Raw genomic sequence first — 12,979 nt, 5'->3', positions numbered from 1 at the left:
AAAGTTGGACCATTCCACATTGTCGCATCATTCAGATCTTCTGCAGGCCATGGAAAGGCCAAAAATAAGTTACCTGTTTTATCTTTCTATATATTTGATGATTTACAGTTCTGTTACATGAATTTTTTTATGCTGTTTATTTTGAATTAATTTTTTAAAATCAATGTCATGTGCTTAGTGTAAAACATGCTGTTAGCGTAAATGCTAAGTGCTAAAAGATCACTCCTGTTACTCAAATGAGAAATTTCCGAAAAATAAAATAAAATACAAATTTGTCTGAGGTGGGTCAATGCACATTTTGAGTAGTTCAGTATGTAAATTCTCCACTCTGTTGGGATAACTCAGCTTCACTTTCCCCACATGCCAACAACTTTGTTTTGCTGCATTAAGTCTGCACACAACACAAGCCGTATGATTATGACCACCAATAATAATGTATTAATTTAGCAACGTTGATGAAAAGTGATTAGTGTTCTCCCATTATATAACGGATTTTATCTGATCTTTTTTAAATGGAGTTTTTACATTATACTTACACTAATGCATGTTGGGAAAGGGGAGCCAAGGTTGCAATTTAATGAATGCTGGGAGAACAGTAAAACAAAATAAGCACTCATGCAGAAGCTGCTGTCGGCCACAGCGCTCTCCAAACGCTCACGCATCACATGCCAACCCTTCAAGCTCCGCCTCTTAAAGACAATACATGGATTTTGTATGTAGTAGACACGACACTATGTATGGTTGTATGGTATACACGTGAATGTTTTTTTTTCTGTGATGAATACGAATATGGAAGATATCCCCTATCACCGCATGTAACAGAAGAGACACAGCCTGTAGTTATCTAGCAATGTTTAATTAACTTCATCTAGCTAGTTTAATTAGTCAACAGTATACAATTCATTTCACAGACACATTTGTGTCTCCACAAACATAAAACGACCTGTACAGCAGATGCACTTTATACTTGGATCACTTTTAGTGGGCAAAAACACACACATCAAATCTTGAGGAAGCGAACGTGTTTTATACAAGTGTGTGAGTGCGCGGAGGATTCATTCTAAGACTATCAACTGTGTATGGATGGGGCTGGGGGGGACGAGGCGGGGCGCGTTGTTGGTTTGTTTTGGGTTTTTTTTTTTTTTGGGGGGGGGGGGGGGTGTAACGTATTTATGTATAGACAGTCCGGTCGACTCAAACATCAACAAGGAAGTTGGAACGATCCTCAAATTGGTTCACAGCATCCGTGGAGAGATTCTGCCGCTCCCCCCTGGTTGGCTCATGTTTACAGGTGGGACTCCTGGAAGGAGAGGAGGAGTGTCACGTTATGACAGGTTATCCATTTTCTTTTTTTTTTTGTCAAATATTTCTATTGACATCATTCAGTTGTGAGATGGGTACATTCGATACTAACAAAACCAAAAACTTTTCAACAGGTACAAATCGGCGAAGCAAAGTATGTCTCCATCAGGGTTAAAGAACATCAAAAATAAATTGTCACACTGTACCCGAACAACACACTCAACCACACACTTCAGGTATTAAAAAAATAAATAAATAAATTAGGACGAGTTAAAGTTATCCATTTTCTGTAGCGCTTTTCCTCATTAGGCTTGCTGGAGTCTATCCCAGTTGTTGACTTTGGGTGGGGGGCCGGATACGCCTTGGACTCCACATTCACATCTATTTTAACCCGAGACACCGAGCATTTACATTATCAAGCGTCTGTTACATTCCTTTTGCCCTTTTTCCCCATAATATGTATACTTAAAGGGAAGTCAACCCAAACATTTGTTTTCAAGAATATGTTCTATGCAAGCCCACGAGTTGAAACAAGGCATTCTGATAAACATTGTGTTTATGGAATAAGAGTTAATACACTAGTTTTTAGCCATCTCTGGGGCTGGCCATTTTGTCGACTGAAAATGACATCGCAACGACTCAGGGCATAGGTAACGACTAATCACGGCTGACCTGTTTTCTGAAGCTGAGCCGTGATTGGTCGTTAGCTGAGCCCTGAGTAGTTATGTCATTTTCAAATCGACAGAAGTGACAAAATGGCCGCCCCCTAAAATGGCTAAAAAGGGGTGGATTTTGCTGCTTAATTTATATTCCACAAACGCAATCTTAATCAGAATGCAGTGTTTCAACTAATGGGCCTGCTGGGAACATATTCTTGAAAAAAAATATGTTTGGGTTGATTTCACTTTAATGTTTTTTTTTTTGGGGGGGGGGATTAATTTATCTCATGAAATAATAATGCACTTATTGCATTGAGCTTACATGGCGGAAATGGGAAAATTCACATTATTGAAAGGAGGCAACGTAGAAGGTCATTGTAGAGAATGTGCAGCCCGTACCTCTCACCAGTCGTAACGCGGGCGGGACTGGGGCGGGTGGTGTCGTGGGGAGTCGTGCCGGTTTCCTGGCGGGGTCGTGGAGCTGGGTGGCGCGGTGAGAGCCAGCTGCTGGCCCCCCGCCCGTCGGTCTCGGCCGTAGTCAAGCCCTCGGGTACTGGGGGGAGCGTATCGCCCCGCCTGAGTCCTCCACTCGGTGTCGAACGCCTCAGCCTCGGCTGACGGACAGGAAGGGTCGGTTGTTAAACAACATCGGCGTGCCTAGTTTAGCTGAAGCATTGTTACTCCTCAAATAACACAAATACAGTGCTACCTTGTCGTACAAGTTCAATTCATTTGTATATCAAATACATTTTCTCCATCAAAGTGAATTGAAAGGCAATTAATCTGTTCCAGGCTTCCTAAAACACCCCTTTTTTTTTTTTGTTACATTTTAGCCCTCCTTGCCCACATGCGAGGGTATTAGGTCAAGGTACCACAGCATTCACGACAAAGCCCTGACTCACTCTCGTCCAGGTTGATGAAGTCCTGCCGTTCCTCGCGGTCTCCGGTGCGGCGGTTCCGCGAGCGCTCCATGATGTGCGCGCGTTCGCCGATGTGGTGGCCGATGGCCAGGCGCTCCAGGCCGCTTTCGCTGTCTCGCATGGACTGGCGGGTCTCGCGGATCTTCAACACATGGCGAGACATTCATGAAACTGCTTGAAGCATTGATGCGCAGGTGTCAAACTGGAGGCTCATAGGCCCTCCACGTCATTCAACGTGGAAGTCAACCCAAACAAATTTCTTTCAAGAATATGTTCCCAGCAGGCCCACTAGTTGAAGCACGGCATTATGATTAATTTTGCGTTTGTGGAATATAAATTAAGCAGCAAAATGCACTCGTTTTTAGCCATCTCTGGGGGCGGCCATTTTGTCTTCTGTCGACTCAAAATGACATCACAACTGCTCACAACGACCAATCACGGCTGACCTCTTTTCTGAATCTGAGCCGTGATTGGTCATTGTGAGCAGTTGTGATGTCATTTTCAGTGGACAGAAGTGACAAAATGGCCGCCCCCAGAGATGGCGAAAAACGAGTGGATTAACACTTATTTCACAAAAGCAATATTTATCATAATGCCCTGTTTCATCTAGTGGGCTTGCATAGAACATATTCTTGAAAAAAAATTTTTGCGTTGACTTCCACTTTAAGGTGGCGTACGAAAGCTGCGACAATTTTTGGACACTATGTGGTTTAACTATGATTTCGCCTGTGATGGCACAGGTTTGACACTCCTGCATTAATGGGCCACCAAGGCTGGCGTCGTTATAAGAAGAGCACCGTAACGAGGGCTTCTGTGAGTATTCAACCGCATATTCTCACCCCTCCTGGGCCATGTCTTGTTTGATGGGTTTGCTGGTACACCGTAGGAGCCCCGGCGTCCATGGAAGAGTAGGAGATCACTGTTGAAGAGGAGAAGGTCTGACAGTTGGGCGATCCAGAAATCCTCTCCTGGAAGAGAATGTTGCAAACTATTACCTACAGGAGCACTCTATTTACCAGGGTATGTACGGGTGACATTTTTATTGTGTCCGAGTCGAGATTTTGAGGAGTTGCCGGTTCAGAGTCCGTTTTGATGCCCCAACTCTCACGACCCCTTCCCCTCCGGTTTTTGGCGTGAGCAGCCCAATGACTTTTCCCCGTGTCGGAAATGTCGACTCTTGTATTTTCGAAAAAATAAAACTAATAAAAACGAACAAACTTGCTCTAAGAAATAATTAAAAGTAACCGAATTAAAAAAAGAAAAAAAAAGTCAAAATGAAATAAAAAATGAACTACGATGAAAAATCCAAAACTATTATAACCCTGGTCCATACCGATTCCTTTCATTTCAACGCTTAGTTTCAGCGACTTGCTACGACGAGAGGACAATGTCTACAAGTGACGTTATGCACGCTGTTATCTTGTGACATCTACGATCCCCATCATAATATTCAAAAGAGTCTCTCTCTCGTAGTCCAATGAAACGCTCACCATGTTTTCCATCATTTCCCCCATCATGCCAAACATGTCCATGAACCCTCCACCCTGCAAACAGTGAGAATAATGTTAGCCAGGCACACGTGAAAGTCATCTCTTGAGCACAGCCGTCTTAAATACATCAAGGGTTGAATATGGGCGCTATCGTGACGAACCGTTTCAAAATCTATTTTTACTGACTCACTTGAAAGAACAAAGTGACTAAGATATTCGAGACACTCACCATTCCCATCATGCCAAACGGGGTCAATGCACCAGCCTGGAAAATGGTGCATAGCAATCGTAAGCCGAAAACCTCCAAATGAAAACGTAACCCAGACATTTTTTGTTCCATTACCTGTCGCCGTGGCGCACGAGGCGCTTGAATCTGTGGTGCGAGTGCAAAAGGGTCCATGCTGAACGGTCCGAACATGCTCCTCATCTGTTGCCTGTGAGCAGCGAAAGGATCCCTGCGAGGCAAAGACAGCGTCACTAACCTTTCATTTTCATCGTGTCAAGTGAAATACAACACAAAAGAAATGCTTGAAGCGGGAGTCAACCCAAACATATTTTTTTCAAGAATATGTGCCCTGCAGGCCCAATAGTTGTTACACGGCATCCCGATTAATTTTACGTTTGTGGAATATAAGTTTTAAAGCACTAAATGCACTCGTTTTTAGCCATCTCTGGGGGCGGGCCATTTTGTCTTCTGTCGACTGATAATGACATCACAACTGCTCACAACGACCAATCACGGCTGACCTGTTTTCTGAATCTGAGCCGTGATTGGTCGTTGTGAGCAGTTGTGATGTCATTTTCAGTCGACAGAAGACAAAATGGCCGCCCCTAGACATGGCTAAAAACGAGTGGATTAACACTTATCCTACAAACGCAATATTTGACAGAATGCCCTGCTTCAACTAATGGGCCTGCATAGAACATGTCAACAAAAAAAAAATGTTTGCGTTGACTTCCTCTTTTAAAGTGAGATCAGCATGTTCTGGTGGATGACGAATGGAAATGCAGATTTCGTTTTGCGTGTGGAAAGAACCATTACGTTTCCTTTTAAACATACAGCAGGAACTACTTTTGGACGGACGGTAATAAGTTTGAAAGACTGTGAAAATTGTTTTAAGTGGTACTGGGTTGAACCACTCATAATGTCAATTTCATACAGGAGCTTCCTACACATTTGAGATTTCAACATTTTTATACTTTTTCCCAACCCTAATTTCCAGAATTCTCTGTAAAAAAACAAAACAACAATTCTAATAATTTGTGACACTTGTGTAAGATACATTTCATTCTTACTCTTTATATGCCATGTCACCACTACAATGATTTAAATCGACAACAAATCAATTATCAAATTAATTAATTATTTCAAGTAATCAATTAATCATTTGGATACATTTTTTAATTTGATATGTCAAAATGCTCGGAATTTCGTCTTCTCAACAGTCAATGTTATCCGGTTTCTGCACTACTCCATGAAAGTGGACGATTATCTTTGTGATGAACCAAAATAAGTGGCTTTTACTTTGAAAAAGAAAAAGAGCAACATTTTGCTTATTTTCTGAACTGTTATGGACCAAACCACTAATTGAATTACAATTAATTTGTGTCAATTTGAAATGTTGTTTTTGTGTAAAGGCATGGAAATTAAAACATGTTTTTCTTTATTCAATTAATCGACAAGCTAATCAATTATCCAAACAATCATTAGATGCAGCCCCAGATGAAGAATATTACTTGATAGTGTACCTCATGCAAATAAAAGACCAAACCCAGATAAACTCAAATAATTTAATTACCCTCAGGATGGGAAACGTATCTATTTATCTACCTGTTAAGATTCACCCAAAAATAATGAACACATTGACATAATTTTATGGCTATATATATATATATATATATATGTATATATGCCCTAGCAAAAAAAAATTGACAATTGTTCTTGAATCTAAAAAATAACTACGTTTAGGGGTGGATCTGCCAGTCATATCGTTTGTCTCATTTACTGCTGCACTCAGCTCTCACTTCAGGATCACATTGTTGGTCCTGGATTATATGTAATAAGCATGACGTGTCACCGCTGTCATACAGAAACACACCTGTAAATCACAGCTGTTGCATCACCATCAATCACTCACGTCCTCTGAGAGATACTTGCAACATACTTTTGTATCGCAATATACCTGCGATTTCAAGTCATCGTGACTGAAAAGTGATGTTGCCGGGCTCTTAGTAACACAGGTCTGGTGCAACACACTAGGCCAAGGGACGAGAAACCTACTACCGAGCATACCCCGAAATGCACGCGATGTGCTCCAAAATGAAGCTCTAAATGCAATTGAAGCTGAAATTTTGGTGTGTTGACTCACAGCATGTAGGGGTCGTCATCGACGTCATTCAGGAATCGAAACATGCTCGACGGCTGGTGATGCAACTCAGCTGGCTGCTGTTAGCCAGCTAGCTAGCTAGCTAGCGAGGTAAATAGACGTTGTTTTCCACGAACGACAACACGATGTACTCGAGCCCCCCTCCCGGATCAAAATGGGGGCAACTCTGTTGTCCGAAATAGTTTAGATGAAGCAAAGCGGAAAACTAATTCGCTGTAAAGCCGGGATGGCAGATTCCAGAAGCCCGAACAAAACATGGGAAACGGAAGTCAGATTTTGACAAAGAGAAGGCAAAATAGTTTACAGGGCGCTTGTGTATACCATCGATACTTCCGGATATAGATTTATCAAAACAAAAGTACAAAAGAAAAACACTGCGCTATGCATCTATACATAGACTGTTTTAACAAGTCATATGTTAATATCAAACTATCTTAACCACAGAAACGATAATACAAAGTCACAATTCTCAAATAAAATGACCAAAAAGCTCATGTATGCCACAGTCTCTGTTTTATTTTTTATAGTCCCTTGAGTGACCGCTTCCTCTGCGTGGCGCTGTTTCATCTCCGGACGAGATTGCGGCACGTCTCTTGTGCGCGTGCGCACAAAGTCTTTCGACCCTCAAACCCGGATGTAACCAACGCCTAACCTGTCGGAAGGAAAAAACGGTGAGTAGAGTTGAAAAAGCCTCTTTGAACGGCAACATTCGTGTTCTTTCCACAATTGGACACACGCACGAGAACATTTTGAGCATTCGCGGCTCACACCGAGTGGAAAGGTGAGTAAATTCGACCGCCTGCCTTGTTGCCACCGAGCAGTGCGTGCGTGTGTGTGTAATGCTGGTGCTAGCATCAATCTGCTTTATGCACTTGTCACATTTGGCACATTTTTGCATCTTTATGAACGTTTATCTTCGTTAAAGTGGCGTTTTGCGACCCTTTGATACGACGAAGGTGGCTTACTATACTTGATACTTTATTGTTTTGTACTGTCGAGTGTGTCTTTGTGGCCTTTTACTTCCACCCCTTTGAAGTTTATGTGTTTATATAAGAGGGCTTTTATGATTTAATAGCGATATTTAACAAGTTTGGAATGATTATTACGTTGCTTTAGTTGGACATTTTTTCGTGGCCTGTACGGAAGTGAGCCACGGTCGTCAATGTTTTTGTTTTTTTTTGGCTTGTACATGTATTAACAAGTCCGGCACGACGAGTCTCCCTCTCAATTCCAAGTAAATCCTCTTAAGGCAGGAAAAAAATGCCTAATAAATTATGAAGTTCACCATCCGTTATCAGGTGAAATAAGCGTCATGTAATACCATGTATGAATAATTGTCTTTTTTAAACAGGCGATGCTCACTTTAACAGTCAGTTAACGTTTTATATTAACTGGTCAGTTTCAAGATTGGATACTAGGGCTCAATGATTTTTAAAAATAGTCCAATAACGATTTTTTTCCTCCCATCAATATTGCCACGGAGACTTAATAGGCGATTTATTATTTCAAGGTCCACGTCTCATGTTTTGTTTTTTGAACAAACACAAGCAATTAATCTGGATTTTGTATATTATAATAAGCAGTATCAAATTGTATTGGTTAGGTTTATGCTAAAATAATGACAAATGAACCAGGAATTAAAATGATAGACATTTTATCTACTATGACTTGCTGACTTATCAAACACTTTGATTTGAAGTCTTTTAAGTCTTCACTATGACAACTTGACAGTTTTTCCCCCCAAATTGCAGTCTGCGGTTTGAAAATTGCATTCTGCAAGATAGTCAATTTGAATTTGATTAATTGTTCAGCGCTATTGGAATCTGTTCCTTGACACAAATGTACACCACCGTTTAGAAACCATAATTACAAACCTTTGTAACACAACGTTGCGTTTCTGATGTTACATCGTTCTTATTCTTGTTGATGGCCTTAAAGCGACGTGCAATAGGACAGCAACTCTGACCTAATCTTCCTTCCTGTTTTGCCCTCATTTTAAAACTCCTTATACATGTTTTCATTTGAAAGCGTGTATGGTGGCATTATGATTTTTGTATGCAGCTAATCAACGATGGGTTCTTTTTGTATATTTGTAGTGCACACTCCCCCAAAAAGATTTTAAACCTGTTAAAGTTTACGCAGTATTTGGCGTTGTAGTTTCTTCATTTAAAAAAACAACAACAGAACAACGTTTGATGCTGATAAGATGGCCACGGCATATGATATCTGTGGGAACGTGTCAGAAATTTGTTAATTTCATCTAACATTTCTGTTCAAGTCATGAGAAAATAAATTCATATGAGAGCCATGTCGGCACTTCGATGTTTAGTTATTTCTTTTGCAATTGTCTCAATAGATGCAGACTATAAAATGTGTAGTTGTTGGGGATGGTGCGGTAGGAAAGACCTGCTTACTCATCTCCTACACGACCAACAAGTTCCCCTCAGAATATGTGCCTACGGTAAGGTTATTTCATATAGCACATTTTCTGCTTTGTTTGACAGGAAATGAACAATCTTTATTTATTTTTTTAAGGTTTTTGACAACTATGCAGTGACAGTGATGATCGGGGGCGAGCCCTACACACTTGGCCTTTTTGACACTGCAGGTAAGGAATTTTAACTAAAATTGTCATTATCTTGTGGCTCTCTCGGAGCGCATTACAACAACGTCCTTGTTTTTCCTGCATGATCAGGTCAGGAGGACTACGACAGGCTGCGTCCTCTCAGTTACCCACAGACAGACGTGTTCCTTGTGTGCTTCTCTGTCGTCTCCCCATCATCATTTGAAAATGTCAAGGAAAAGGTCAGTTTTGCCCTCACTAGAATTCAACTTTGCTGACAACCCTCATTTTTTTTTTATAGTTTTGCCCCTCTAGACTCTTAAAACACATTTCAGCTAATTCACTCATTCACTGCCTAGGACATATTTATTTGTCTTTTCACAGTCCAGCCATTCAATCCCAGGAATTAATTTATATATTTTTTCAAACGTTAGGGTAAATGAGGGTCTGAAAATGTCTGGCAGTGAATGAGTCAAAACACACTTTTTAAACACTTTGTAAATATATTGGAACATACTACGTACGAGAAAATAATATCCAGTATCAATAACTGCTGGCTGGTTAGGTTGAGAAGCGTTCTCAATACACTGTCCGCCTAGCAACGTCCTTATTTATAAGCAAGTTTTATTATCTCCAGAACAGTCAGAATGATCTGGTGCTTGAGGCTCAATAACAGAAACCTTTGAAGATGTAGTGCGCCTGGGGGGGGGGCCAGCGTAGAGCTTTGAACAAAATTAAGTGTTCTCACAGAATGCACGATGGCACCAGCAGCAAGTTAGAACCCAAGAAAATGAAAATCCCACAAGAATGAATGTAAACACTGTAACAACCCATTGAAAAAAAATCAAACAAACAAACTGCTTTCGATGTGATGTTTCAGATATTTCAACGGCAGACAAGTTGATACTTTCATCCCAAAAATCCTTAGCATCATATTTCACATGTCTTTTTTTTTTTTGTGCCTGTGCCCTCTTTAGTGGGTTCCTGAGATTTCCCACCACTGCCCACGCACGCCTTTCCTGCTGGTGGGCACTCAGGTGGACCTGCGCGAGGACAGCAACACCATTGAGAAGTTGGCCAAGAACAAACAGCGCCCCCTGTACCCCGAGAGTGCTGAGAAGCTGGGCCGGGAGCTCAGGGCTGTCAAATACGTAGAGTGCTCTGCTCTCACACAGGTATGACGCGGCACTTACTCACCGAAACATGAGTCGCAAACACAGTGCATCTCCCGAGAACTTTTAAGTCGTTCACTGCCATTGACGTATTTATTTGTCTTTTCACAGTCCAGCCATTCAATCCCAAGAATGAATTTTTTCAAGCGTTAGAGTAAAAGAGGGTCTGAAAATGTCTGGCAGTGAATGGGTTAAAGGACAGGAAGATGTTAGCATAGCGATACTGTAACATGTATTAGGTACTGTTGGCCTGGAAGGTTCAGGCAGTGTTTAATAAGGGCTCTTCAGTTTATGAATGAGTTCTGTTTCTATGGCGGCAATGCAATCATAATTTGTGGTGGCCAAAAATGTTTGACTCCCCCATTTAAAAAAAAAAAAAAAAAAAAAAAAAAAAAAAAAAAAAAAAAAAAAAAAAAAAAGAGACTACAAACAAGAAGGCCTCAGCTGTTTTCTGAGTTTGGTCATGCGATATTCGCAAGCTGAGCCGTGATTGGGTGATAGCTGAGCCCTGAGCGACTGTGAAGTCATTTTCAGTTGACAACAAGTGGCAAAATGGCCGCCCCCCGAGGCGGATAAAAACGGATGGATTTTGCCACTTAATTCATATTCCACAAACGCAATATTAATCAGAACTCAGTGTTTAGACTAGTGGGGCCGCATAGAAGATATTACTTTAAAGAATATGTTTTGAATTGACGTGGACGTTTCTGATGTGCCCTAAGATTTATTTATTAATTTTTTTCTCTATGAGTCCACTCCTGAAACAAATTGCATAGTTGCATTCAGATTTTGACACCGCATCCGCATGTGTCTCATGCCTGCTTTTGATTTGTCACCCAGCGAGGCCTCAAGAATGTGTTCGACGAGGCCATCCTGGCTGCCTTGGAGCCCCCCGAGACCAAAACCAAGAGGAGGTGCGTCCTGCTATAGACCAGCAGCAGTCCGAGACCAAACGGTATATAAGAAAACATAACAGGGGCGGGTGGGTGGGGCGAAATTGAAACAGCAATGAGTTCAGTGGCCAATTGAGACAATGGGGAAGGTACAAAGAGACTTAGAAGGGGATTGTGGTGTGTGTGCCTTCAAAAAAAAAAAAAGTGTTGAAAGAAGCAAAGCGAGTGAAAGGTCAGTGTGCAGTACAGTAAATGCGGGTAGTATCAGCCATCTCCTCCTCATCGCTGAAAGCTTTTCGAAAGAGTAGTGTTCTCCACAAAATGGGGCAGGAACCCTCCACCTCCCTTTAAAGAGATTTTTATTATATCATTTGCTTTTGACTTCAAGTGGCCTGGGGCTTTTCCCCCCAGTTTGGAGAGAAAAAGACAAAAAAAAAAAAAAAACCCATTACTTTTCATTTTTATTTTAATTCTTAGTCAGCTTTGGTTATAATGTAAAGGGGCAACTTAATGATAAGTGGTACTGCCATCTCGTTTCTGACTGATTTGAATGATGGAAGCACATGAGATTGAGTACACTCCAAGCAATTGCAGTGCTCTGTAAGCACTCCTTCCTTACAAACACTCAGTGATTAGTAGGGAGACCATTTTCCATTCTGCGGGTGACTTAAAGAATTTCTATTCTATTCTTTCTTTGTGTATATTGCATTGATTTTTATGTGACTTTATTTTGGGACCTTCTTAGCAGTATTTTATTTTTTTTTCCATTTTGAAACTTGAGGTTTTATTTTTTGTGTGTGTGTGTGTGACATCACTAGACTACCAACAGGGTGATTGTTAATGCAAAACAACAAAAATTAAGCTGTAATATTTTGCATAGATCTTAATCTCGAACGATTAAGAGGTTAACCTTTGTTAGTAAATTGGTGGGAGTTTGTAATCGCATAATATTTGTAATAAAATGGTTTAACTGACATGGACACAAGCCCCTTTCTTTTCTGCCCTGTTTACTTAAAAAATTGACTATAAAATGGGAGTACACGCATGCAATTGGCTTGAGTGTAGTAAATGCCTAGTTTAATGGGTGAAATGTAACGATAGTCATTAAGAAAAGCTGCGCGCCGTTTCAGGACACAAATGGAGGAGCGACTGGTTGTGAGTTTGCAGTAGGGCCCTGACTGATATCGATTTGTCTATTTATTGTAGGCAGATGCTGGTACTTTATTCACAAAATTTTAACCATTGAATAATCAACTGATGTTACAAAATATATAATAAATTTAAAAAAAATTTTTTTTTTAGTCGGTTAACACCTCCTGTGACTGTTTACATGCAGTTATGATCGTAAAAATTTAATGCACCCTGCTAAACGTGACATTATTATAAACAAATTATTACTATCATTAAAAAAATACATTATACCTACCAAAGACGCTGATTATTAAATGAATTCAAGTGTGCGTTGCTGCAGATGCGGCTTGATAGTCCAACTTTGCTCTGACGAATCAGGATGAAAAAATGCTGACGTCATTGGAGGCAATCTTGCTGTGGCCTTAGGAGGGCGCATTTGAAATCTGATCGGTTGAAGAAACC

The 12,979-nt window shown here is 40.8% G+C and overlaps 2 protein-coding genes across 3 annotated transcripts in view; one reads left to right on the top strand and one right to left on the bottom strand.

Annotated features, from left to right (window-relative positions):
• The window catches only part of cdc42l (cell division cycle 42, like), a 35,849-nt gene extending 23,489 nt beyond the window's left edge, over positions 1-12,360 (top strand). Inside the window, exons 8-15 of the mRNA XM_086037220.1 lie at positions 3,622-3,694; positions 3,768-3,901; positions 7,286-7,429; positions 9,115-9,219; positions 9,294-9,366; positions 9,454-9,563; positions 10,299-10,496; positions 11,334-12,360. Of these exons, the coding sequence (XP_085893346.1) occupies positions 9,115-9,219; positions 9,294-9,366; positions 9,454-9,563; positions 10,299-10,496; positions 11,334-11,423 (576 nt within the window). The 5' untranslated portion in view covers positions 3,622-3,694; positions 3,768-3,901; positions 7,286-7,429 and the 3' untranslated portion in view covers positions 11,424-12,360. The remainder of the gene's footprint in view (positions 1-3,621; positions 3,695-3,767; positions 3,902-7,285; positions 7,430-9,114; positions 9,220-9,293; positions 9,367-9,453; positions 9,564-10,298; positions 10,497-11,333) is intronic.
• mlf2 (myeloid leukemia factor 2) lies at positions 836-7,069 on the bottom strand. Of its 2 annotated transcripts, none has more exons than XM_086037216.1 (8): positions 6,741-7,069; positions 4,715-4,826; positions 4,601-4,636; positions 4,372-4,425; positions 3,721-3,849; positions 2,864-3,023; positions 2,361-2,575; positions 836-1,300 (listed from the first exon to the last, which is right to left on the bottom strand). In XM_086037216.1, exons 1-7 carry the CDS (start codon positions 6,782-6,784, stop codon positions 2,364-2,366), a joined length of 747 nt encoding a protein of 248 aa, XP_085893342.1. In that variant the 5' UTR covers positions 6,785-7,069; the 3' UTR covers positions 836-1,300; positions 2,361-2,363. The 2 variants fall into 2 exon arrangements, with proteins under 2 accessions (XP_085893342.1, XP_085893343.1); XM_086037217.1 differs by lacking the exon at positions 6,741-7,069 and adding an exon at positions 6,335-6,370.
• Positions 12,361-12,979: the final 619 nt, after the last annotated feature.

The sequence above is a fragment of the Filicampus tigris genome, chromosome 8, assembly GCF_054856515.1.
Source record: "Filicampus tigris isolate MCC_2025a chromosome 8, RoL_Ftig_1.0, whole genome shotgun sequence".
NCBI classification, from domain to species: domain Eukaryota; kingdom Metazoa; phylum Chordata; class Actinopteri; order Syngnathiformes; family Syngnathidae; genus Filicampus; species Filicampus tigris.
Note: the sequence above shows the minus strand (reverse complement) of the source record. Positions and strands in the feature narration are given on the sequence as shown.

Excerpts from the sequence above, each read along its gene's own strand:
- mlf2 (XM_086037216.1), bottom strand. The coding sequence starts at position 6,784 with ATGTTTCGATTCCTGAATGACGTCGATGACGACCCCTACATGCT. Across the intron at positions 4,637-4,714 it reads CTCGTGCGCCACGGCGACAG|GCTGGTGCATTGACCCCGTT; the intron begins GTAATGGAACAA and ends ACCATTTTCCAG. Across the intron at positions 3,850-4,371 it reads GGGAAATGATGGAAAACATG|GAGAGGATTTCTGGATCGCC; the intron begins GTGAGCGTTTCA and ends ATTCTCTTCCAG.